Source organism: Aricia agestis, chromosome 12, assembly GCF_905147365.1.
Source record: "Aricia agestis chromosome 12, ilAriAges1.1, whole genome shotgun sequence".
Lineage (NCBI taxonomy): Eukaryota > Metazoa > Arthropoda > Insecta > Lepidoptera > Lycaenidae > Aricia > Aricia agestis.
In genome coordinates this window covers 14,636,558-14,663,898 of record NC_056417.1, presented here as the reverse complement: position 1 = coordinate 14,663,898, position 27,341 = coordinate 14,636,558, and the positions used below count along the sequence as shown (strand labels likewise).

The 27,341-nt window shown below is 37.0% G+C and overlaps 1 protein-coding gene across 1 annotated transcript in view; it reads right to left on the bottom strand.

Moving 5' to 3' along the window:
• LOC121732244 (guanylate cyclase 32E-like) overlaps nucleotides 1–27,341 on the bottom strand; it is a 153,048-nt gene that overhangs the window by 29,472 nt on the left and 96,235 nt on the right. The window contains exons 7-14 of the mRNA XM_042122061.1: nucleotides 24,756–24,873; nucleotides 23,670–23,816; nucleotides 15,882–15,972; nucleotides 12,944–13,028; nucleotides 6,660–6,812; nucleotides 4,008–4,145; nucleotides 2,101–2,358; nucleotides 199–336 (exon numbers count right to left, since the gene is read on the bottom strand). Coding sequence (XP_041977995.1) covers nucleotides 199–336; nucleotides 2,101–2,358; nucleotides 4,008–4,145; nucleotides 6,660–6,812; nucleotides 12,944–13,028; nucleotides 15,882–15,972; nucleotides 23,670–23,816; nucleotides 24,756–24,873 — 1,128 coding nt within the window. The remainder of the gene's footprint in view (nucleotides 1–198; nucleotides 337–2,100; nucleotides 2,359–4,007; nucleotides 4,146–6,659; nucleotides 6,813–12,943; nucleotides 13,029–15,881; nucleotides 15,973–23,669; nucleotides 23,817–24,755; nucleotides 24,874–27,341) is intronic.

Here is a 27,341-nt window from a genome sequence, read left to right as displayed (position 1 = left end):
GAGTCAAGGGCCATGCTCTGAAGTCTGAACCACTGGACCACGGCACAGTATAGCAATATTATGTCATAATATTGCTATACTGTGACCACGGAGGCGTTGAGAGACAAGCAAATACAAAAGGTATTTAGTTTTTCTTCTTATATAACTTTTTAATTGTTTTTGTGTGCAATAAAGTGTACTTAAATAAAAATAAATAACCTGTTTGAGCTCCTTCCTCACCGCTCTGGTGACGTCGATATTCTTCTTCTTCAGCCTCTTCACAGCAACAATGTTCCCGCGGTAGGACGCGATGGTCGTGTGCGCCCGTTTACGGTCCACCTCTTGAGGTACTCCTTCCTAGATATTACATTTAATTTATCGAGGTTATGACACCATTATCAAAAGAGGGTGAGGAAATACTGTTTATGACTCTGTAGCAGAATATACAGGATATAACAAAACATAGTGATCATACCTTAGAGTTTAGGGTGTGTATGAGTTCATTATACAGGGTGCAATTAAACCTTCCTGCCAAATTTTTTCCAGGGCTTAGGTATCATTAGAAGAGTCCATTTAACCAAAAAAATTGAGTGTTATTTTTTTCAATGACATTATATTTTATCCCATTTACAATAATTGTTGCAGAACGATCACTCGCGGCGCGGGGGAATGAGCGATGGTTACGCGGGAAGAGTCGCGCGCGCGGGGGCTCGTCACGCGCGGTCGACGCGTCGCGTCGTGTCCATTAATTGTAGTGTTTTTTACTTTCGGAAGCAATTTCTCAACATTTTAGTACTGAGTGATTAGAAAAGAAAAAAATACGCGTATTTATATTTTTAACAAGGATCAACATATCAAAATTTGGCAGGATGGTTTAATTGCACCCTGTATAGAGTTCACTGTGAAAATAGCAGCGCTAAAAGAGCAAATTTTTTAAAACTTATATGGGCAAACTGATGACGCTGGGGGCTAAGGCGCTTGCAGTTTGCACAATTGCACATACAAATCACAATAAAAATTTTGCTATTTCAGCGCGGCTATTTTCACAGTGAACTCTATACATAGGATCACATAAACACCCTAAGCTTTGTAACACCTTGTAAATCGCTAGATTAGAAAAAAGTGGAAATTGGACGAAGAATGTCGGGGATTAGTAGGTCGGAAAATTGGTGACACATTGGTGGTGCATGCTGCTGCTGTGATAGTTTATTTTAGGATTAATATCTATGCAAATCATTATGTAGTACTAATGTTCTAGCTACATATCAGTCGTTAGTGACAAGCACATACCTATCAACTTTTAATAACGGATTACCACAGTGTAAAGTAATTACTAATTCATTTTATTCAAACACTGTAAAGTGTAAACTAATCATCGAGCTGAAGCGAGTCATAGATCTTTGAAGATAGTTCGATAGACGATTATTCGTAGACTGTAATTTAGTTATTAGTTTACGCCGGTTCCAAGAGAAGTCGTGGTTGGGAATATTCGAGGTGTTAAGCTGTGACTTTACCAACGATAAATATTTTATAAAAAATCTACTATAGGTCTACCAGAATTTGACGGCAAAGAGTGAGAAAATAAATTGACTCTAGCAATATGTGGGTAATAGGAATAAAACATTTTGATCCTTTTTTTTCTTTTAGCGGCTTATTCTGTGTGTGACACATGCAAATATCAAAATTAACCAAATGATCAAGGATATTTTTTGAAAATCTGCCATCAAAATTTGCTATCAGATTCTGGTAGACCTATAAAAACTATCACGGATATTCCCATGCCCCAATCGAACGACGAACCACGTATTGTCACTTTTGTGTAGCCGGAATCGTCAGTGGTAAGTCTAGCAATAATAGTATGCTTTTAAATAATATGGCTTGGGAACTTTGAAACTAATATTGGGACTTCGTTTATTCATAACGCTAAGCTGGGAAAGATTTGTTGAATTCAATTTCTTTGCTGGTCCCGAGACTGTTAAGGCTAGTCCCTTGGTCACTCCTGAGATATGCTCTATAGATCATATCAAAGTTTTTCACCGGTTGGCACACATACCACAGTTGAGCCTGACAATACAGAAGTTACATTGACTATAGGAAACGTTGTGGGCAAAAACTACCAACCTTATCACTACCTCCAGTGATGAACATCAAATCCTTAGCCTCTATCCTCCACAGCACCGAAGCCAGTTTCTGCTCGTATCTGTAATGCCTCGCCAGCAGTGCTGCGGCCAGGATAGCTGCTGCGGCGACGGCTGCCGCGGCGAATATCACCCATGGGTCATGGGGTATGGAACACTTGTGGCCGTCGAAGCCGCAGTCCGGTTCGGCTATGGGTGGCTTCCCTCCGATCCAGGCTATGCTGTGTCCTCCTACGAATTCCTGGTGAAACACAAGTCACAAAAATATGTATATAGTAGGTGAAGCTGATCAAATCCACCGGCTTTTTTTACGTATTTTGCAACAGCAATGCAATAAGCGTTTGATAACAGAAATTCTGGGATATCTGCTGTCAAATACTTGTTGCATTGCTGTCGCGAGATAGGTACTTCATCAACCAGCCGGTCAGACTGATTGCAGGCTGATCTAAACAGAATTTCTCGTAAATGAAGACACTAATATCTAGTTCTCGTAAAAACATAAAGAAAAATTGACGCTGATTCGTTAAAAAAAAAGATAAAATTTTATTACTTGGCGACTGTTCCACCAATTTAAATATTTCACTCGAAAAATTCCCATTCTGAGTTTCAGATTCCGCCAAATTTGTACACAAAAATAAATCCTAAAGTAAAATTCGTGATCTCTTTTAATGAAATTTTCCAAGCGTTGGGCTTTAAAACATTTTAGGATACCGTGTAACATTTTGAGTCACTAGCGGTTGAAGCTGGAATTACAAATAGTTCTAGGAAAAGGCAATAAGGCTAGCTTCCTTTTTCAAAACGAGATTCGAAGTTCAATTTAGTAGGACCTTTACAGCTTGGCAAAAAAAGTCTGGTGCGGTGACAGCTGTAATTAGATGTGGTCTGTGGATACTTATGGCATTACTTCTCAACACTAATTTATTATACTCGTATTAATACTTGTCAAAAGTTTAAGCACATCGTAAAAAAGAAAAGCGTTCAAAACGCGCTCTTGTCAAAACCAACCGACAGATCACGACATACCGTACTCCCATAATATATAATAATGCGCATGGAAATCTTCGCTTATTGTCGTAACCACGAAAATACCCGAATCTATGAAACGTAAGAGCCCCAAACAATGCACTTGTATTTTGCACCTTGTTCAAAGGAAATAGAAGTAAATATCATATAGCCGGTGGCTGTCCGCGGATGTCGTCTGTCGCCGGTCCATCAATAAGTGCTATAACCATATTAAAGTTAATATACCTAGCGAAATAGAGAAACAAAGGCCTGAGCAAGAGAGATGTCACTATCAGTAACACTGCGTGGTAAAAAGAGACGTGTGATACATGACAGCAGCATTCTTTTTTTGACGTTCCGTCGGCACTTGCCGCACGTTGACAATTTAATCTGATAGAATTCATGTTCAATCATGCTTGTGTAAGTGTATATGTGCACATATTTTTCACACAGATGAAAACCAATTTTGGTTACGTTTGACAGCTCGAGATTGTTGCTCTATTCCGCTAGGTATATTAACTTTATGGCTATAACTCACCGGGAAGTCATCGCGGCGTTACCATGGTCGTCTGAGCACCGTCCGAAGCCTCTACGTCGCTGCAAAGCGCTGTTTTTCTTAAAGTTAAGTTTAAAACAGCGCTTGCAGCGATGTCTTCCGACGCTCGGGAAATACGACCGTTGCCGAAAAATTACGAGAATTTCTATGCGCATTATCACTTTGGAAGCACTGTACATTACATTGACATTAACTCCACCAAATTACGTAGCTCCGTTATTTGCCTATGAATCAATGTCTTCGAACTTCTATGGTACACCTATTGAAGATTTGTGGTACATAAATATTAGTGCCTTCTTCTATGGCAGGACTAGTAAACAGTTGGCACCTACCGGTAACAAATCCGTTGAGTTGACGTAACGGAAGGCAGCCACCGGTTGTGCGCTCCATCCGCCTGGAGCAGTGGGATCCTTGACTACTCCGATCACGGAGAAGTTGCCTTCAGCATCACCAGCCATGTCCATGTTTACCTAAGGCATTGTAAAATAATATAGTCAACTAGATGACGCCCGCAACTCCGTTGCGCCAAAATTTGTTTATTGCGCGGGAACCGTACCTTTTCCGGGATAAAAAGTACCCTATGTCATTTCCCTGGACTCGAAGTATCTGCATACAAAGTTTCAAATCTCAGCGAAATCGGTTCAGTTGTTTAGGCGTAAAAAGGTAACAGACGTTTCGCATTTGTAATAAGTACATTAGTATAATTATAATGGATGTTTTACGTTGAAGAATGGTGGTAAAAAATGTCATTGAAGAACCAGTGAGGTTATCAATCATTAAACGCGCCTTGAAAACCTCACGTTCAAGTTCATGTTAACTTAAAAGCCACATACGTGGGAGTTATATACGTGGGAGAGCCATACTTCGGCACGAATGGGCCGGCTCGACCGGAGAAATACCACGTTCTCACAGAAAACCGGCGTTAAACAGCGCTTGCGCTGTGTGTCGCCGAGTGAGTAAGTTTACCGGAGGCCCAATTCCCTGCCCTATCCTCCCCTATTCCCTTCCCTTCCCATCCCTACCCTTCCCTATTACCCTATGGCCTATTCCCTCTTAAAAGGCCGGCAACGCACCTGCAGCTCTTCTGATGCTGCGAGTGTCCATGGGCGACGGAAGTTGCTTTCCATCAGGTGACCCGTTTGCTCGTTTGCCCCCTTCTTTACATATAATCACATCGCATTGCTCTGCGTCTTTCTGCGGTCCATTTGCCACTTTTGAAAACAAAACTGCCCCACTTTTTATCGTTTGCCTTATAATATATAAAATTCTCGTGGCACAATGTTAGTTACCGTACTCCTACGAAACGACTGATTTTTACCAAATTTTATATGCATTATTTAGTAGGTCTGAGAATCGGCTAGCTACTTTTATATCGATAACTGCATTTGTTGAATAGATAATGGTAAATTATTACAACTCGAGACTGACGGTGACCATTGTTTGTGCGCAGTGCCGTAAATAGCCTTATTTGCGCCCTGTGCGAGTGCGCCGTTTTTTTTAGATACCTAAGTAACTATGCTATGTATCTAAGGCCTGTTTTATATATAGGGTGATAAAATAAAACATGGTGTTGACTGTTGGTAGACCAATAATTATTATAATTTACAAAAATTTGGAAAACATCCTTTTTTTAAAGAACTGATATGGGCAAACAAGCAGGCGAGCCGTCTGATGCGTAATGCATTTCCCCTGCTTAAAAAAAGTACAACCAATTTTAGTCGGGTAATATGCGTCATTAAAACTTAGCTCGAGACGTCAAAGTTTACAAGTATCTGTGATATTATAAACTTTAGTAATAAAGATAATGTTTCATTGTTCTTCACTGCGTGCCGGTGTCAAATCGGAAATTCTCCTGGCTTAAAAACAAAGAATTTAGAATATTTTCGCGTCTTTATAAGTTTTAGAAGAACTTTCTAAGAAAAAATACTTGAAATATTCAACTTTGGCGATCCCGGAACCATTACTTAGAAATTTTAAGTAGTAAAAAATAATTTTATGAAGATTTTACTATGTCATTCCGTAAATTTTTCTTCATCAAAATGCGGCTAAAATTGGCAAAAAATCTCTACTACTTTAAAATTCCATACCAGACATATTGAGCGCCTCCGTGGTCCAGTAGTTAAGTGCGTGGCTCTTGACTCGGAGGTCGTGGGTTCGATTCCCGCGTTGGAAACATGTTATTTCCAAGTTTGGTTAGGACAATGCAGGCTGATCATCTGATTGTCTGACAAGTAAGATGATCAATGCATCGGATGGGCATGTAAAAAGTCAGTCCTGCGCCTGATCTCTCGCCGGTCGTGTCGGTCTTCCGTCCCACTGGGTTATGAGAGTAAAAGAAATAGAGAGTGCTCTTGTGTTCTGCGCACATACTTGAGCACCATAAAATTACTCCTGCGTAACTGGCCTGGTTTCAATGAAACCGGCCACCGTCACCGAAACCGGTGTGGGAAATAGAAAGTTTATGTAGGTATGTTTATTTAATAATCGAAACAGCTACAAATCTTGAAGTATCTATTCTTACATACTTAAGTATATTGCGTGCATGTAATGCAAGTAATGAGCACGACATACGGCTCTTGGTAATGCCGGAAGTCTCTCTCTCTCTCTCACACACACACACACTCCTCAAAGTTGCTATAAAACAAGGATACAAGGTTAGTAATAATTGTGCTACTCACATCAAACCCCTGCAGGGACCGGTACGTGGTGGGTCGCAGCAGCTTCATGAGGGTCGCACTGTCTATATGCGGCAGGCCGGAGATGATTCTCTCTCTCTCTCCAATATAGTTTAAGTACAAGGATATAACCCTACTTGAGCTACTTACATCAAACCCCTGCAGGGACCGGTACATGGTGAGTCGCAGTATCGTTGGCAGTAGCTTCATGAGGGTCGCACCGTCTGTATGCGGCAGGCCGGAAATGATTCTCCCTCTCTCTTCAATATAGTTTAAGTACAAAGATATAACCCTGCTTGGGCTACTCACATCAAAACCCTGCAAGGACCGATACGTGGTGGGTCGCAGGAGCTTCATGAGGGTCGCACCGTCTGTAGGCGGCAGACCTGTGCGCATGGCGGCGGTGGCGGCGCGCGCCCAGAGCGTCACCGCGTCGTAAAGGTGTGCTGCTTCTATTGGCACCTATGGAAGACAACAGTATCTTACATTTTTTTTAAGGGCTAAATGGATTTGACGAATTTCTTTGAGAATTGACTAACTGTTGTACCGGCTGTGTGATTATGTATGAGCAGATGTACGTTGTTCGCTTGTGACAATGGAGCAGGCGAAAATGAGGGTTTTCGATATATCATTTGCCACCAGAGGGACGGTAGGGTCTTCCGTTTCAAATGTCGTGTCAGACAGATATGTGATAGCTATATCGTGACATAAGCCAATGGACATAGCTATTGTATGTTATTTTGTGCGGTTTTATTCGTGTTGTATTGCTATGTTTTAATGTTTGTATAAATTCTAATTGGTGATGTGAATTATTGTAGTGTAATGACCTATTGGGTGAAATAAACGTTTATTTATTTATTTCAATTCATTTTTTGCCGTGATCTTTTGGCTAGTTTGAACATAACGCGGCCAAGTTTCACAGTTCCATTATCTGCCTACGTATCTTTCTCTGATGGTATAATTTATGCACGCGCGACGGCTTTATCACTAGGCTTTGCGACTTAACGACTAAGTCCCTTGTACGTTAACCAATTCGTCGTACAGCCGTTAAAATAGATCTCAATCAGTGTCGAGAGCGTTCAACTCAGTCGAATTACAATTATTGGGGACCGCATTAATTACGTCAGCTTACGACGCAGTTACGTACCAATTTAATCTCGTTAATATTGTAATTACAAAATACCAATATTTTTATTGCAGACTACTATGGTCCATTACCTATGTCCATCCTATGCGCTTTCGTCTTCAATTTTCGTCATCTTTTATTCAACTTCCATTTTGGCGCATTCAATAATTGAATGCATCAACGAACGCAACGCCAACATTAGCTTTATCTACACTGTGCCTTTTTCTGTTCGTCAAGGGCATGCGTTACAGGGCAGTCAACAGCGAACGTGAGGCATGCCCTATGACCGTATCCAAAAAATAAAAATGACAATGTTGGCGTTGCGTTTGTTGACGCATTCAATTATTGAATGCGCCAAAACGAAAATTGAATGAAAGAAGATGACGAAAATTGAAGACGAAAGCGCATAGTGTGGACATAGCTATTGTCATTTTTGTTTTTTTGGATACGGTCAGACGGCATGCGTTGCGGGCATGCCTCACGTGCATGCCCTTGACGAACAGAATAAGGCACAGTGTGGACAAAGCTATTGGTTAGTATTACAAACATTAAAAAAAATTAGGGTTAGTAAAAAAAAACATAACTTAAAATGTCTTTTACCTCTTCATGACCAAACAACGGATTTTTGGCACAATAGAGTTGCGGGCATCATCTAGTTACATAATAACTACACAAATCAGTGTTGCCAGATCAGGGGATTTGCCCCTAGATTTAGGGGGTTTTCGATCAAGTTAGGGGCAAAACAGGGGAAAAATATTTAGGGGATTTTTTAGGGGAAATTCAAAATACACGTCAAATACAGTTTTTTGCCAAATATCACGTTCCTAATATTTTTTTACCATCTTTAAATTACTTGAACGCCACAACAACTAATCGAGGTCGAGATTTGAGATCTTGAAAAGATGAATTACAGTTCGACAAGGCTTTAAATGAATATGTCAATGATGTCAATGGGCGCTGCTGGTAAAGGAGAACTGTCAAAAATGACGTTTTTGTATGATAGCAGCGTTAGTTCCTTTTCTCGCCACGTTCATATAAAGCCTTGTCGAGCTGTAATAAAGTTTAGTAATATATTTTTATTGAATATTAAAAGAAAAAGAAATCTAGAGGATTTCTAGGGGGAAATCAAATTAGTTCAGGGGTGCGGCGCCGAGACCATCTGGCAACAATGACACAAATACTTGAGCTCCTGCCAAGTCTTGGTCATTGTGACATGGGCCAGGGCTGTATTGTGTAATCAAATCAAATCAAATCAAATCATTTAATTCAGGCATCAGAGGCGCCCATATAACAAATACCTTAAATCTAACATACATATAATTATATAATAAATACCTTAAAACTAACATACATATTTTATATATACTTAAAAAACTAACACTGTCACATTTTGCCGGCGACGTGACTCGCTTCGTTCCGGAGTCTCCCCCGGAACCTCCGATAGACTACATCCATCGGCCAGAACTCCGGCGCCCATGTCCCTACAGTCATGAATATCAATAGAAAACGGATTCGAAGTAAATCGAATGTTTCAAACACGATAGGATACTATATCGGATATTGGATATTATCAAATAGAATAAAATAAAAGTATTTTCAGTATATTGTGACATTTTGGATATTCTAACGTCTTTATTTTTAGGTGTAGCCTAACGGCCATTCCCAATATTTGATCTATCTCTGGTTTTGCGCTGCTAGAGATAGAAATAGCTCACAATTGACATAAAATATATGTCTCTAATGTCTAACGGCCATTCCCAATATTTGATCTATCTCTGGTTTTGCCCTACTAGAGATAGGAATAGCTCAGATTAGACATTAGAGACATATATTTTATGTCAATTATGAGCTATTCCTATCTGTAGTAGGGCAAAACCAGAGATAGATCAAATATTGGGAATGGCCGTAATGTGAGCTATTCCTATCTCTAGTAGGGCAAAACCAGAGATAGATCAAATATCGGGAACGGCCGTAAAAGATTCTTGATCGATTGTTTGTTACTCTCTCAAAATCCATACAAATAGGTTCGACCGTTAATGCGCAAAGAGTGACTTTCGCATTTATAATAATTTAAGGAGAATCCGTCTGAACAAAGTCGAAACCGGTTTTGATAGCTATTCTCAAATTGCCGAATTCTGTTCGTAGCGGTCATTGACCCTCTGTCACAAAACTTGTCATATTTCATAATTTTAACAGTTTTTAACTATACAAACCGCGAGGTTTCACATTATTTCATACAACGAATTCTAAAATGCAGCGTATTATGTGCCAAGATGTAGCGATGCTACGTGGTAGACCGCTACAGCGCTACAGCGCTACGACATAGAGGCAAGCTACGAGAATTCCTTTTTTGCTTTTTTACAGGTTTTATAGTCTAGAATAAACGTTATTACGTTTATTTTTATGAAATTAATAAGTTTTTGATTTATTTTTATATATTTTCAGTTGATTTAATGAAAGTTTATTTAATGTTTACCATTTATGACGTAAAAAAAAACCACTAGCTAGATCTCGTTCAAACCAATTTTCGTTGGTAGTTTTTATAGTAATGTACATCATGTATTTTTTTTAATTTGTCATTTAGAAGTTAGAGGGGGGCGACACACATTTTACCACTTCGGAAGAGTCTCTCTCGCAAACTATTCAGGTTAGAAAAAAAATAATATTAGGAACCTCAATATGATTTTTGAAGACATATCCATAGATACCCCACACGCATAGGTTAGATGAAAAAAAATTTTTTGTTTAAAAGTAAAATACTTCAGGCTGAAACCAGCATTTTATTTGCTTTGCTTTTCAAAATTGAGTATTCAAAGTTTGACTCTCATGGTTTTGCCTTTGATAGTCAAACATAATATGCATTATGCATATGATTTGCATTTACTTGAAGTACGATGATGAATTTGTTTGTGAGTTTAGTATAACATCTCTAGTTTGGATATCTGTACCATATCTCTTAAGTTTTTGATCAATACGCAAATTATGTGGGAAAGATCGTAATAGCGACTACTATTTTAATTATACTGTTGTCTAAAATATACAAGTTGTTAGGTTTAACACCGTTATCCTTAAAACCATCAAATGAGCCCGTCAAAATCAACAACTTTTTCTATGAGAATAATACTGGGAACTCAAAATAATCCGTCTTCGTACCCATACAAATTGCCGATCCGGGCAATTTGTTTTGTATGAAGACGGCATTTTTAACCGTGTTAAACCTAACACCCCTGTACCTGAACCTGTATAGTTTTTCACATTTCAAGAAATGTTAGTAAAATGAAAGTATTATTGGCGATAAAAAACTAGAAGACGCCCGCGACTTCGTGACGCCAAAATTCGTTTATCGCCCGGGAACCGTACATTTTTCGTGATAAAAAGTATTCTTTGTCCTTTCCCGGGACTCAAAGTATCTCCATACCGAATATCAGCAAAATCGGTTCAGCCGTTGGGGCTGAAGAGGTAACAGACAGACAGGCATACAGACAAAAACCTTTCAAATTTATAATATTATACTGTACTCGGTGAAACATGGCGGTAGCGATCATTGACTCCCTGTCAAAAACTTGTCATTTACTATGTAAACCGCGATTGACAATGAAGTGTCAGATGTGGTAAAGAAAATGACAAGTTTTTGACAAGGAGTCAATGACCGCTACCGCCATGTTTCGCCGAGTACAGTATAGTATCGATTCAGACCAAACGTTTACATTACAAGGCTTGAATAATTTTCAATTCTAATTTCAAACTCATATTGTAAATTCATTGTGCTATTAAGCAATAAATTATGTTGCAATACAATAAATAAATTATTACATAGTGTTAAATTATTTTAGACCACAAATTGAAATTGTACCAAATTGTACCTAAACTAGAGGTTGGCAAACTTTGGATTTGATAAATTATAATTAACAAACATAATAATTTCTCAAGTTAAAGCGAACATTGTTCAGTTATAATTACAAAATACAAATAGATTTTGTCGAAGAGCATTTTTCTTATAGGTGATTCCCACATTTGTCAGCAACGTACGCGTCGCACACGTTTATACTGAAATTCATTCTACAAAAGAGATAGATATTAATCGCAAATACTAATTTTATAAATAAATAATTTTTCTAATTAAACACAACACTTTCGAACTACGGTTCCCGTCGGCCTTATTTATTGTTGACTTAAATTTTACCCATTGCGGAAAACGGGACATTTTTATTATTTCGGAGGAAATGAAAAGGTCCCAGAAAATCAGGACATACGGCCTGAGAGCGAGACTGTCCCGCCAAAAGAGGGACGTGTGGTCACATTACCCTTGTTCCATGAAAACTTTTTTTTTGCGCTTTTTACTTTTATATGCGCTACATTTTATTCTCCCATCTAAACTATCAGCGTTTGGTAATGATATATCAACATAGTTACTTAGTTCTAATGGAACATTGTCTGTCGTTACGAACGTAGCTCCCTTATTACTTTTCATTTACTTACATAATGTTTTCGTCGTAAGGATAGGTCATTCTTAAGACCGTTCTTCACTTACATTATCTGTTAATGTGGTCATGGGCTATAATTGACGAGTAAATTATGTTGTTTTCTAACCTACAAAAAGTTCAATTAATGTAAAGACATATTTACTTTAATTGCATCAATTAGGTACGCTAAATCGATTCTTACCTTCAAACGGTAGTAAACTTATGCAAAATTAAATGTTACATTCTGCTGAAATTCATATTATGTCCGTGCACCTTTTCAGGATAATAATATCAACATCACAAGATTCATCAATATCAGCTTAGCGTTTCAGGTGTGGTGGAACATACCGACTTAAATTAATATGCCTTTCACATTTATAATAATTAGTAAGGAGCGTATATTTGCTAATCTATTACTCTAAATCAATGACATTTACCCACAAACTTTAATTTAAACTGTTCGTATGGACGCGTCCTTACTTCGCAAACTAATTTTTTAAAATGAAATAAGGGGGCAAACAAGCAAACGGGTCACCTGATGGAAAGCAACTGCCGTCGCCCATGGACACTCGCAGCATCAGAAGAGCTGCAACTGCGTTGCCGGCCTTTTAATTGAGAGGGAATAGGGTAATAGGGGAGGATAGGGAAGGGAAGGGAAGGGAATAAGGTAGATTTGGCCTCCGGTAAACTCACTCACTTGGCGAAACACTTTTTCTGTGAGAAAGTGGTGGTGATGACGTCACAATGGGCTTGTTTCCTCACGGAGGTGACGTCGAATATCTTATGGTAGTAGGCAGTAGGGCACGCAGACCAACATACTTTTGCATATTGTATCTCCATACCTCAGCAAAATCGATTGAGCGGTTTGGGCGTGAAGTAGTAACAGACAGACAGATCGACACACTTTCGCTATTAAAACGTATGGACACGGATGTTTGTAAGGACGCGTCCTTACTTCGCAAAAATTACGTCAAGATGACGTCACAATAGGCTTGTTTACTTACGGAGGTGTCGTCGAATATCTTGTGGTAGTTGGGTACGCAGAAAGGCGGCGCCGCCGACAACTTGCGGATCATCTGACACAGCTGCCTGCCATACCATAATAATAGGTTATTTATTTGCACGTAAGAAACATAAGGAACACATGAAAAACGGCAAAAAATATATATTATGTAACTACATGTATTATACTATTAATCTATCAATATACAAAAAATCAGCTTTTTAGGGTTCCGTAGTCCACCAAGTTTTGTTGATTACAGAGTTTTGTAGATTAATAGTCATATAATTTAAGAGTAACATTGTCCTACAAATAAAACAGTCCATATTTTAGGACCATCAATTCAAGTATAATACTTGAAGTATGAAATCCTTTCTATCTCTGTTACCTTCCACTTTCGAGATTTTTCGCAAATAAAAATGTTGTTCGTCTTATCAAAATGAAGCAACTCACAAGAAATTAGCTTGATAGTAATTTTTTTTCTAATACTCCCGTACTGTGTGAAACTACGATTACTATCAGAGAAGTTGATTCATAGGCGGATGGCAGACATACTTATTTGGCTTATATTGTCAAGACGGCAATGTTATGCTAAGTACTCACATATGGTTTTTCTCTATAACGTCGAGCGAACTCGCGGCTCGGGCTTTCGTCCACACATTCAGCATTGCTCGATAGTTTTATTCTAAATCAATATATTTCATTCTATGAATCTCTTGCATCGAGCCGCTCGATGCGAGCCTTCGAGCTGTGAGTTTTGCGGTCCATACAGTAATTATTACTCGATTTGGAGTAAAACTATCGAGCAAAACCGTATGTGAGTACTTAGCATAAGTCGTGATTTATCGTGTGGGCTAGGTATTAACTGACCAAACAATGGAATCGATTCCTCTGAAGTCTGATGGTATAATACTCGTAGCATAGGTATAAGATTGTGCATGTTCCTCGACCGGACCATAGGTCTCTAGATATTTATGCAGGTACCTATAGGTCTGAATTCCTACACACACACACCCACGTATGCACGCACGCCCGTACTCTCGCATACGCGTATACGCGCGCACACGCGCATACTACACACACACACACACACACACACACACACACACACACACACACACACACACACACACACACACACACGTACACACACACACACACACACACACACACACACACACACACACACACACACACACACACACACACACACACACACACACACACACACACAGATACTCGCATCCACTGCTGATATTTTTTTTGTTTTTTTTATTTTTCATCAGTGTAATAATATTATGAGAGTGCTAAAGACAGGTGCTCCTAGCACTTAAAAGCACATTTTTTAAAATTATATTATGTATGTATTAAGTCTTGATGAAATAAATATTATTATTATTATCTATATCTATATCTATCTATACTTATAATAAAATCGTAGAGGTAAAATTTTTGTACATTGAAAATAAACTTGAAAAAATGAGTCAGGGGCATGTTAGAAGAGTAGTAGAATACATTTTAACTGTTTTTGAAATTTTTGTTTCTCTGTCTGTTTGTCTGTTTGTCTGTTTGTCTGTTTGTACAGGCTAATCTCTGAATCCGCTGGACCGATTTCAATGAAATTTGGCATGATGATACCTTACATCCCTGGTCAACATCATAGATACTTTTTTTTAACCGAATTTCAAAAAACGAGGAGTTAATGTTTACTTTGCTGTTTGTGGTCAGATTTTCAAAATTCTTTTTTTCTTGTATAGATTGTCCGAATTTGATACCATATTTACAATAAAATCGGCCAAGTGCGAGTCGGACTCACGCACGAAGGGTTCCGTACCGTTATAGAGGAAAAATAGGCCAAAAGTTGTGTTTTTGTATGGGAGCCCCCCTTAAATTTTAATTATATTCCAATTTTATTATTAATTATTAAATTACACATACATTTAAATTGTGTGAAAATTTCAATGTTGTAATTATTGGTATCGAGCAAAAAAGGCAAAAAAATCATGTTTGTTGTATGGGAGCCCCCCTTAAATATTGATTTTATTTTGTTTTCAGTATTTGTTATTATAGCGGCAACAGATATACACAATCTGTAAAAATTTCAGAACTCTAGCTATAACGGTTCTTGAGATACAGCCTGGAGATAGACAGAAGGACAGACAACGAAGTCTTATAGTAATGGGGTCCCGTTTTTACCCTTTGGGTACAGAACCCTAAAAACGGTGACTTGATAAGTAATGGAATTGAAGAAGCTCTTTGAAATTTACAACGACAACCAAAGTGATTACCAATTGTAGCAAAGGTCGATCTTTAAAACTTTTCCTAATATTCGTAAACGCTTATCCAAACCCTGGATGGATATTGACCACTGCGTATCTCAATTCGTTACCAGCCATGGAAATTTTAAAGTCAAACTTTACGGATCTAAGTTACTAGCATCGGTCGAGCACATAGGTAGAAATGGTAGAATATGTACGACCGAAGGCAGTATGTTTGAATCATGTTCTCTGGGAGAATTTTTTCTGCCAAGACGAAAGAACTACAATGCTAGACAACCTACAGTGTAAATCTGATGTCGCATACTACGGTGATCGTGGACAGCAGGAACTTAATCCGTGCCTTCAAGCGTTTTTGTCATACTTATTATTGGCAACAGTCTGACTTAACAAATTCCAATATTAATTTAGCTATTGCTTAGTACAGAAATACAATTTTCTTTATTTTCGTGGTTCATTAAAAATTTCGTGTGTAATGTAGATCCAAATAAAATAGTCGTAGATGGTTATTCAATTTTGTAAATCTCTATTTTAATAACATACATTCACGCGGACGAAGTTGCGGGCAACAGCTAGTTTATTATATATTCCGTGACCGGACTTACCAAAAAAATGTGTGCGAGTGAAAGCTATAGTTATGAAATTCCGCGGCCGGACTATACTTACGGGTAGTGGGGGTTGGTGGGGTAGGAGGGGGTGAGCTTGAGCACTGCGCGGAACGCCAGCACGTCGCTGCTGCTGTTCTGGATCAGATGGTCTGGGGAGAGATGATTATGAATAAATACAAGTTAGTGTGATGATATGAAATTAAACGATATCAGTGAAAATTTTAACAATTACGCTATCACGGCTGAAGAGATGGAGGCTTGTAATAGAAATATCAAATAACTAATAAATAAAACATAAATTATGCTCTTAGTTCGGTTAAGTACACACTACACTTATAAATAAAATATCAAGAACATATTGTACACGTGAAGGAAACACCAAGCAATCTATACTAGACCACGTTAGCACTAACCTAAGCGAAGACAAATTTCATATGATTATCATTAATTCATCATTATCGGATCACAAACATATCTACCTAGAAATTAAGAAAACAAAGCCACCGCGGAAGGTCTACCTACAATATGAAGCTATAAATTATGTGCATCTTCTTAAATCTATGGAAGAATCAAGTGACACTATCAACTTTACAATACTTGAAGAACAAATTAGACGTTGTAAAGATAGAAGTAAAGTAATGAAAACCAAAATTTTAAATACACCAAAGAGAGATTGGATAGATAAAGATAATCAAATCTACTCAAGACCTAATAGTGGACAAGTTGACCGATTGCATAAACAAATTATTAGAAGATGGTACTTTCCCAGACTCACTAAAAACGGCGAAGGGCCCCCCATTCATAAATCTGGTCCAAAAACCGATCCAGGTAACTATAAACCTATCTCTGTTTTACCGACGTTGTCAAAAATACTCGAGAAGGTTTTACATACAAGGCTTGTAAAGTACTTAAGCTCAATTAATTACATCTCGGATCGTCAATATGGATTTAGGCCTAAAAGTAATACATTAACAGCCACTAATGATCTGGTTACTAAAATTAAACATAATATTGACCAAAAGAATATTGCGTTGGGAGTATTCATAGATTTAAAAAAGGCATTTGATACTATAAGCCACAGCCTTCTCCTAAGTAAATTGGAAGCGATAGGAATAACCGGTAAAGCACTACAAATACTGAAGTCTTATCTCACCGGACGATCCCAGATTGTAAAGTTTGACCATAATACTCAAAGTAGTGCACTACCGGTTACCTTTGGAATCCCCCAAGGCTCTATTTTGGGCCCCTTACTGTTTTTAATTTATGTGAATAATTTGCAAGAACTGGGTCTCAAAGGCCACGATACATAATTTTGTTTTCTTATTGTCTTCTTTTTTATATGCTAATGTAACTGGCGGTGGAAATGGACTGTAGGATTCTTCTATTAGCTTATTATCAAGTAATTTTGCTATCTGCTGTTCTATCTTCTTCTTATCTTCCACCGTGCATCTGTAAGGTCTCTTACTGCAGTATTTCTCTACTGTTAAGTCAATTCTAGCTTCATATCCATTTACAGTGCCTATGTCATACTTGTCTTTAGCAAAAACTGACTTGTAGTCATCAATTAATTTATTTATTTTATATTGTTCACCATCTTCTAAATGATCTACTTTCATTTCAATATCATCTTCTTTGACATGTTCATTAAAGTTTATTTTTATATTTTCCATTCCAGTAATTCCATCGTTACATATTTCTCTTTTCATGCTGACATCTCCACTTTCTATCATATTATCCTTGTTCTCACAATTATATTTCTTTTGAATAATCGTTAACTTTTCAGTTTGAATCCAAACTGTTTTATCATATCCAAACCAATGAGAAAATCATGTTTGAAATTCTTTTCATCAATGACGTAAACATCCACGTCTTTTCCTACTTCAAAAATCTTAATTCTTAATCTAGTCAAACCAGTTGCTTTTTGGACACCATTAATAGTTATTAAGCTTGCCTCGTTTACATTTCTTCCTTTATTCTTCATTTTAAGTAATTTTGAATTTATCAAAGAAACATTAGAGCCTGAATCGTAAATTCCATCTTTTTGTAACTTCTCATTTATTGTTAATTTTATAGTTATTAATAGTGTCACTATTAGTTTTTTTGTTCAGATTCATTTAACTCCGCCTCAATTTCGGAATTATTCACATGTCTTATTAAATTTCTCTTTACCTTATTATCATCTTTTGGTTTGAACCAACATGTAGCTTCTGAGTGATAACGAGCTCCTTTATTTAAATTTTCACAAATCTTACATGTATTTCGAGTTGCTTCATTATACTCATTAGCTCGCCAGGCAGTCTTATACATTTTCTTTCCATTCATCATATTACTTTTCTTTTGTACCATATGTTCGTGTTTTCTTAGTACATTGAACAAATCTATCGTATCTGTTAAAATCTCTCTATCAATCTTATGCAATATATGATCTGGTAAGCCTGCTGCTATCAGGTCTATTAATGTGCCTACATCTATAGATGTTCTCATTTCCAGTAGAAGCTTTTCCTTTCTTATTGCATAATCCAGTAAAGAACCATCTCTATATCTATATGATAAAGCTAAATTGACTGGATTTTTGCACCCTTTGTTTGCAAAAGTCTCACAAAATTTTGACTTCCAAATAGACCATTCAGAGTTAAGTGTTAGCTTCATAATCATTGAATTATACCAGTCGATGCAATTCTTATCAAAAAATAATCTAAGAATTTCTAGTTTTTGTTCATTAGTTGTGACGCAAAAACGAGCACATTCTTTTTCAAATGTGTCCATCTATAAGTTTGCGTTCATATTCTTAGTTGAAAATGTATCAATTATAAATTTTTCTGCGATATCCTTAAGGCTTTGATATTTAATTTCATGTATATTACCTGCATTCTCACTCCTTTGGATCACCTGTTCTTCAAGAAAAAGTTCTTCTTGAAGAACTTTTATTATTAAGAATGATAATCTACAATTTGGAGACCAATATCTTGATATTGGTCTCCAAATTGTAGATTATCATTTTCGTCTACATAAATTTTCATCAACTCCTCTGTCATGTTTATCCAGATCCTTCTGGTCTGATATCTTTTCTTTAGGCTATTTCGCACTTTACTATATGTAGCGGTTTGCATTATTTCTGTGTGATTGCTAATATCTTGCAATTCTTCAGGTATATAATACTCTTTATTACTTTGAGTTGATGTAGTTGATGAGTACGTTATAGAAAGTACATTGGACTTTCCGTCGTTTTTAGATAGCAAAGTAAATTTAAATTGTAGCTTCTCCATACTGTTATGATAAGCGAATTGTCGTTTTATAAGATTATTTTGATGTATGGAGGAAAACAAGTAAACAATTTTGTTTCTCTGTAAAATAAGAGTTTAATCACTAAAAGTAAAATTATAAACAAAATAAATACAACAATAATATAATAATATCATACCTGTAAAATTAGAAAAACGACAATTACGTTTATTGTTATTCCTCCGATAAAATAAGGTAAAAGCACTAATGGCAGACGCTTTAAGGAAACATAAAACATTTGAATGTTATAAAATATATATTTATGAAAATAGAGGATTGATAATTTCTTCCATGTCTTCAGTAACTGTTACAAAATAAAACTATTATAATTATTCTCTGACAAATCAATAAAAAATATATATTATTGGTCTTTTTGTAAACTTAGTCATAAGTACTAATAGATGACATCACAATAAACGAACATCACTAATAGTAGACACCAATATGAACTAATAGTTGACATTACATCACATTTTACATTTTTCCTATTATTAGGTCTTTATTTGCCGTTTTTTTTAAAGATTTCATTTACTTCATCATAACTACATGCATATGAAATATTATCTACGTTGTCTCCTGATTCTATCCATTCTTCTTCCATGCTGAAGCTGAAACTATATTTCCCCTTATTTTTATTTTTCATATTTTTTCCTAGAAAATTTATTTTCAGTCTTTAGTCTCCATACTTCTCTTGCCTCTTCTTTTTTCTTATTTCTTTTCTCAGCTCTCCTTTTACTGCTAAAAACTAAAGCAATCGATTTTTAGATCAGTACAAGGTTTAATATGTCCATTTTTAAGTACAGTAGTTCTAATTTGTTAGTTTGTTAATAGAATTATATTTTCAGAGAATAGTGATGATATTTGCAGTAGAATAAACTACAGAATAAACTACAAAATAACTTTAGTATGTATTGCAAAACTAAAAGATGAGATCCATGTCATCTATTAGGTTTTTTACATTTTCAAGAACTAATAGTAGACATCCTTTATATTGTTAGGGAAAATGGAAAAAAAATCATAAATAAACGTTAATTAGTGTATACAACATGACCATTAATCCAATGAAATCAATAGTAATTACAAAAAATCAAATAAATGTATTCAAAACTTACGTGCAAAATTTCGCCTTGCTTAACCTATTTCAATGATATTCTATGTTACTATTGACCTATTTGCAATGAGTTTCTAAAATACCATAGAATATCATTGCCTATTTTTTTACGTCCGTGCCTATTTGCTAAGAAATTGCCGAGCGCGTGTTGACGTGGTCACATTATTTACAAAAACTGATCCCATTTTTTTTCAGTTTTTTTAGGTTTAGTTTCAGTTTCACTAGGATTATGAACGGAATGTGCCTCGCGCTGGCTGATATAATTTATTTTTAAATATTTAAAATAAAGATTTCAAAATTGGATTCTGACAATTTTAATCGTATGTGCCAAAACACAAACAACAATACGACCAAAGAGGAACACGTCCAGCGAATATGTCATAGTTTTAAATTCGTAGGTAACAATTTAACAACCCTAGCGACGATTTTCATCATAGTTCGCTGTACGTCAAATTTAAAAATTTCAACATCAGTTCTAAGTCGCTATCTTATATCTTTATACGAGCAATTCTTGTATATATATATAATTGGAATCTCGGAATCGGCTCCAACAATTTTCATGAAATTTAGTATATGGGGGGTTTCGGGGGCGATAAATCGATCTAGCTAGGAATCATTTTCAGAAAATGTATTTTTATTCGTGTTTTATCGATAATCGATAAATTGAAAAATATGACTCTTCCTGACATCTATTGGCGGATAATAATACTATTTTGCGAGCAACTAATTGTTTTAACGACCAGCAGATGGCGTTATTAAGTAACACGAAGTCAATGAGTGTTTGCCACTGACCTCTTGTATAATGGAGATTAGTGGTGTTTGCTATACCGAGCAAAGCTCGGTCATCCAGGTACTACTCTATAATTCCGTCTACTCTGGTGCAACTTCATAACAAGCTTACTCCAAGTTGACCGTTTGTTTTGAAATGAACGCTGTGGCTTTTACTTTTCAATTTAACTCGCAAACAGTTCAGGGGTATTTTACCTCTGGATTTGAATGAAATTATGCCTTATGTCATCGGCGTAATGTACAAAGATATGAAAATAACGGCATTAGCGTTTTCATTTGAATATTAAAAAGTAGTTTTGAAAAATTTAAATGAAAGCGTACACATCTGTAACTTCTCAGGTTAAGATGAGATATTAAGCTATAAATATAACAATATTATCTGCAGCAATATACTCTTATATAGTTTATAACAATTCCGTCGATACTTGCTTTGTAGTATAATGAGAACCTTTGTTACCTTGTCGCAAGCAGTACTCTATTAACTTGATATAAAACTTATTTAATAATAATGACGTTACAAATAGCGAAATGTTGAAAAAATATCTGAGTTGAAAAAACTCATTTCACTATTTACCCAATTTATTTTAATTCACTGTAGAAGCTATATAAATAAAATATAATATTTATGGGACTAGAGGGCATCGCAGACTGCGATACCTCATGTGAAATCCCATACATTATTTGTTTTTAGGATTCCGTACCCAAAGGGTAAAAACAGACCCTATTTCTGAGACTTCGTTGTCTCTCCGTCTGTCTGTCTGTCTCCAGGCTGTAACTCAACCGCTATAGCTAGAGTTCTGAAATTTTCACAAATTGTGTATTTCTGTTGCCGCTATAGCAACAAATACTAAAAACAAAATAATATTTAAGGGGGGCTCCCATACATCAATAATGGCAACAGGCAGTTGAAATTTTTACAATATCCTTAATTATATCTACATAGTCTATCAATTAATTACTAAAATTAAAATAAAATAAATATTTTAAGGGGAAAAAGTCTTTTTACAGTATAGTATGTATGAACTTGTCATAAAATGTCTTGGGCTATACTAATTGTATCTGGCTGATTTTGGTATCATTAAAAATGTTTTAATAATTCGATCGCGGATTCCAGGAATTGCTTTTGTATTCTATTGTTGTCGCCATCACCGGTGCTCTTATGGGGCTTGAAGAATACAGAAGACAATTCCAAATTCAAATTAGGTAAATGTGAGATTTTCATTTAAATTCATATTTGTCGCAGTTGAAACATCAGAAGCCCCATTTTTACAGCAATGGGATACCATACCAACAAGATGGCAAAAAGGTATCGAAAAAAATTACACCTATATACATTTTAGTCAATTGTAAATAAACTTTATAAAAAAACCTTTTGGATTTAAAATAAAATGCGAAGAAACTTTTCCCCAACCTAATATCTAAAGCTAAACGTAAACTTTTTGTTATAAGTCTAAAGACACAATGTTTCAAATCAACCATAAACAAATTATTATTGCGAGGATTATTGAAATAAACGAGAAATATTTTGTAGTCTTAATAACAAAACATTCCACGTCAATGAGAGACGTTTCATTATGTTCAAATTATACTTTATTTACACTCCAGGTGAAAATTATTTCCTTCTTTTATTTTAAAGATATAAAATCACAAATTTTATTACAGGACTTTGTTCTGCAACTTGATATTATGAATTCAACATTTTTGTTAGAAACAAACAGAATTATTATCTAACATATTAATATTTTCTATACTAATATTATAAATGGGAAAGTGTTTCTGTTTGTCTGTCTGTCTGTAACCTCTTCGCGTCTAAACCAAAGAATCGTTTTTGCTTTGTTTGGAGATACTTGGAGATATATAGAGTTCCGGAAACGGACATGGGGTACTTTTTATCCCGGAAAATATATGGTTCCCGCACGATAAACGAGTTTAGGCGCAACGCAGTCCATCCGCAGTCGTTAGAGCCAGTCCACACGTTGCGTCAGCGTTATGTCGACGCAGCGCTGCCGTTGCATTGTTTACATACAAATAACCAAAGTGTTCATACGGCGCGCTGCGTCGTCGGAACGCACACATGACGGACAGCAGCCCCCGAGACGAAGCGGGAGGGGGTGTTGACGTTAAGACTACTTTGTAATGACGCAGCGCCCGTGTGCTACGTTTAGCTTTACGGCACGCAGCCGTCAACTGTCATCAACAAGTGCCGTTCGTCTATAAAAACGCTCGAGGTTCCTCTTCACAATTGTCCATGCTGGCCCACTGAAAGTCATCACGATACTGACATGACCATCATCCGCCACCATACACTTCGACTACACAATGGCGATGGCCTGTAGTGGGCCAGGCCAACCATTGTGAAGAGGCAAAGGTGCCTCTTTACATGGGGAAATGCTTTACGCATCCCTGGCGAATTGGGGATATCGGCCGGTGTATGTGGGACCTATAATAATGCAAGTCTACCCAATAAAACCCAATGGTGCTCCACTCCTCACTTAAGGCAGAATTGCAGGTAAGATAGAACCTACATCAACTCTGCCAGATACTTTAAGAAGGCGAATAAAGCAAAAAATCAAACATCGTCCTACTCTCTTCACACTCTATCTTTCGTATGCCAGGTGAAAAAGGACGACGCGGAATCATCGCCAAGTTAGTTAAGCTACCTACCAGCATGAGTAATAGCGGCGTCATTGGGATCGTAGATCTCATCGTCCACAGCAACGACGGCGTATTCCCCGCTCGCCAGCAGCCCGCGACGGTGGAGGACGCTGACGAAGTCCACCAGCGCTATGTGCTCGCCCAGGAAGACGTACACTGTCAAACAAATAATATACGTGATGTAGCTTGCGTCGAAATACGATTACTGCGCAGGAACTCTCATTTTCGCGATAAAAACCGTCAAAGTCCTTGACTTTTAGTATAACAACTCCCACACCGGTTTCGGTGATGGTAGCCGGTTACATTGAAACCAGGTCAGTTATGCATAGTGTGTATAGTGCCTAAGTGTGTGCGCAGCACAAAAAACACTCTATATTCCTTTACTCTCATTACGAGAGATCAGGCGCAGGACCGACTTTTTACATGCCCATCCGACGCATGGATCATTTTACTTGTGAAACAATCAGGTGATCAGCCTGCATTGACCTAACCAAACTTGGAAATAATATACTTTATGTAGCCCACATTGAAATTCGATTGCTGCGCAGGAACCGTAATTTTTCGCCATAAAAACAATGTCAAAAGTCCGGAGATTCTCGCCCATTCCCTAACAATCAGTGCTCGTTTTGAAAAGTGAGGAGGTAATAAAGAGAATGAGCGAATGAAATATACTTTATTATACACAATAACAGTATTTGCTTACACATAAATTGATAACATAACATAAAATAACGATAGTGCACAAAGGCGGTCTTATTACAAAACAGCAATTTCTTCCAGACATCCTTTGAAAGAAAGGAACAAATTTGCTGGCGACAGGGTCTCCAGCTTTGTTTCTTTCCGTTGTGCTAAAAGAATAACTTGTAAGAGACATACAGAAATATATTAAGATACTAGATGTTGTCCATTGCGGTGTAATAAAAATATCTTATATCCTTTCTAGAAACTTAAATAAAAAAAAAAGACGGAGATAAAAAATATTAAAATAATACTTTCGCATTTGGAGATCGCGCTTAGAGTTAGGATGGTACATTACTTGCGCGAGCTCCGAGTTACGAGTATTCAATAAAATGCTTTATTAAATTGTATTGATACCTCTAGTCTTATCGTATGTCTGGTCCACAATGTGCTCCATGTCCAGGATGTGTCGTGGGATGTAATCGGCGAAGCGGTGCTCGGCCGTCACAGTAAGACCGCTGCTCTGTGACAGCGCCTGTAAAAGATGCCTGTTTTAGCCCGGCCGCACATTAGCCGAAACTTCTGATCAGAAAAATTCGGACGCCCTCCGGAACACACTCTGTTTATACATTTTGTTGCAGACCCTGCATACTATCAGAATTTTGACCTGTCAAAATGACGTATGAGCGGGGTGGGGCGTCCATGAAAACACAGTAGCAATGAAGGCAAATACAATAAACTCAGATTAACGTATCGATTTCATTGTGACTTGTATTGCCGAATCCTGTCCGTAACGGTTGGAATTAAAAATGTATTATTTACTGCAGGGCGGGGGTTCCCAAACTGTGTGCCCTGGAAAGGCAAGAGGGGCGCCGTGAGTCGATCCTCTGTCACTATCCGAAACCACAAATATTATAAAATAGAATTATAATTATGTAAAGACCTGCTTTAGATGAATTAAGTAATAGTTTTTTATTATTATTTACCTGCATAACGTAGCTAAGTATATCTTATATCTTTAAACGAGCAATTCTTGTATTATAAAGAGGAAAGATTTGATTGTTTGTTTGTTTGTCTTGAATAGGCTTCGAAACTACTGGACCGATTTGAAAGATTCTTTTACCATTGGAATTCTACATTAAATCTGCTGAACTTAGGCTAAATTTTATTTTGGAAAAAAATAGGGTTCCGTAAGATATTTGGGATTTTCGGACGCAAGGTGTAAAAAATCAACCAGAAATGTTCTTTTTTTGCGTACGCTGCCTAAACTATAAAAGATAGAACCGTAAAATGTTGTAAGTAATTGTAGATCTTTTAAATATCTACAAAAAAGTCCGACCTATCTATGTTGAGTGAGGCACAACAACCATTTTTTTATTAAAAAATCTTGAAATGTTTTTGGACTACACTTAAATGCCTTTATTTTACTCATGGCATTAATTCTTATCAAAATAAATTATTTAAAAATCAATGTCCACCCGTGCGAAGCCGGGACGGGCCGCTAGTATAATATATATTATATAGTTGGAATCTCGGAATCGGCTGCAACGATTTTCATGAAATTTTGTATATAGGGGGTTTCGGGGGCGATAAATCGATCTAGCTAGGAATCATTTCTAGAAAATGTCATTTTATTCGTGTTCTATCGAATACCAAGCAAAGCTCGGTCAAACAGCTAGTAATCATTAAAAGTGTTTATTTATACGTATCTTTTTCTAATAGCCAGGTAGAGTAAGGTGCCGTGACAAAATATTGTAACGTGTAACTGCACCGCAGGCTAAAAAATTTTGGGAACCTCTGCTGTAGGGAGCTACATTAAATAATATACTTAGTTTAAATTCAAAGTCAAGTCGTAAATTCATGTCGCGAACAAACCGGAGTATCACTTTTGATATTTACTACCAAGAAATTAGATCGCACATTTACGCACATTAACGGTAAGGGAACAGCCATACGGAGCTTCCGCCGCACAGCACCTGTGTGGCTTCACCCTAATATTATATTATACTATAAATACCATCGAGGAAATTGATTCCTAGGCAGTTGACGGTCCTAAGTCATTTGGTCGGCATATTATATCAATTCAATTTAGGCTCTGATCGGTCTGATGGGTTTGACTTAACGCGACCAAATTACTTAGGTCCGCCACCTGCCTAGGAATCAACTTCTCTGATAGTACATATTTATATAGGGGAACGTCGAATAAAATATACTCTGTTTTATTCTCGCTATAAACTTGTAATGTAATGAGAAATTGTTACGGATAATTACATCTTTGGGATGTAACCATAGCTACAATCTACAAGTCAGCTTTAATATACATTACTTGGTTCGTTATTATTTGACGTATTACTGAATTCATACAGTCTTTCAAGTTCATCAACGAATATTATAATATTTCGAGAAACAATTATTCAACCATTTCCTTTGTCTTATTTACTACATAATATTTAGGTGCCATCAGAGTAATATATTCACAAGCAGATAGAGAACCTAGTCGTTATCTTTTGGCAAGATATTATATCGGTCGCAGTTTATACGTGCGAGAGCCATGCTTAAGCACGAATGGGCCGGCTCGACCGGAGATATTTCTCCGAGCCGGCCCATTCGTGCCTATAATACCACGTATACAATACCACGTTCTCACAGAAAACCGGCGTGAAACAGCGCTTGCGCCGTGTTTCGCCGGGTGAGTGAGTTTACCGGAGGCCCAATCCCCTACCCTTTCCCTTACCTACCCTCCCCTATTGCCTTTCCTTCCCTTCCCTACCCTCCCCTTTTACCCTATTCCCTCTTAAAAGGCTGGCAACGCACCTGCAGCTCTTCTGATGCTGCGAGTGTCCCATGGACACTCGCACGGAAGTTGCTTTCCATCAAATGACCCGTTTGCTCGTTTGCCCCCTTATTTCATAAAAAATAGTCACCTGTTTGAATCTACTATTTGATTAAATGACTAGCGAATTCATTGATTGAAACTATTTAATTTTCAGTTAAGGACTGTAA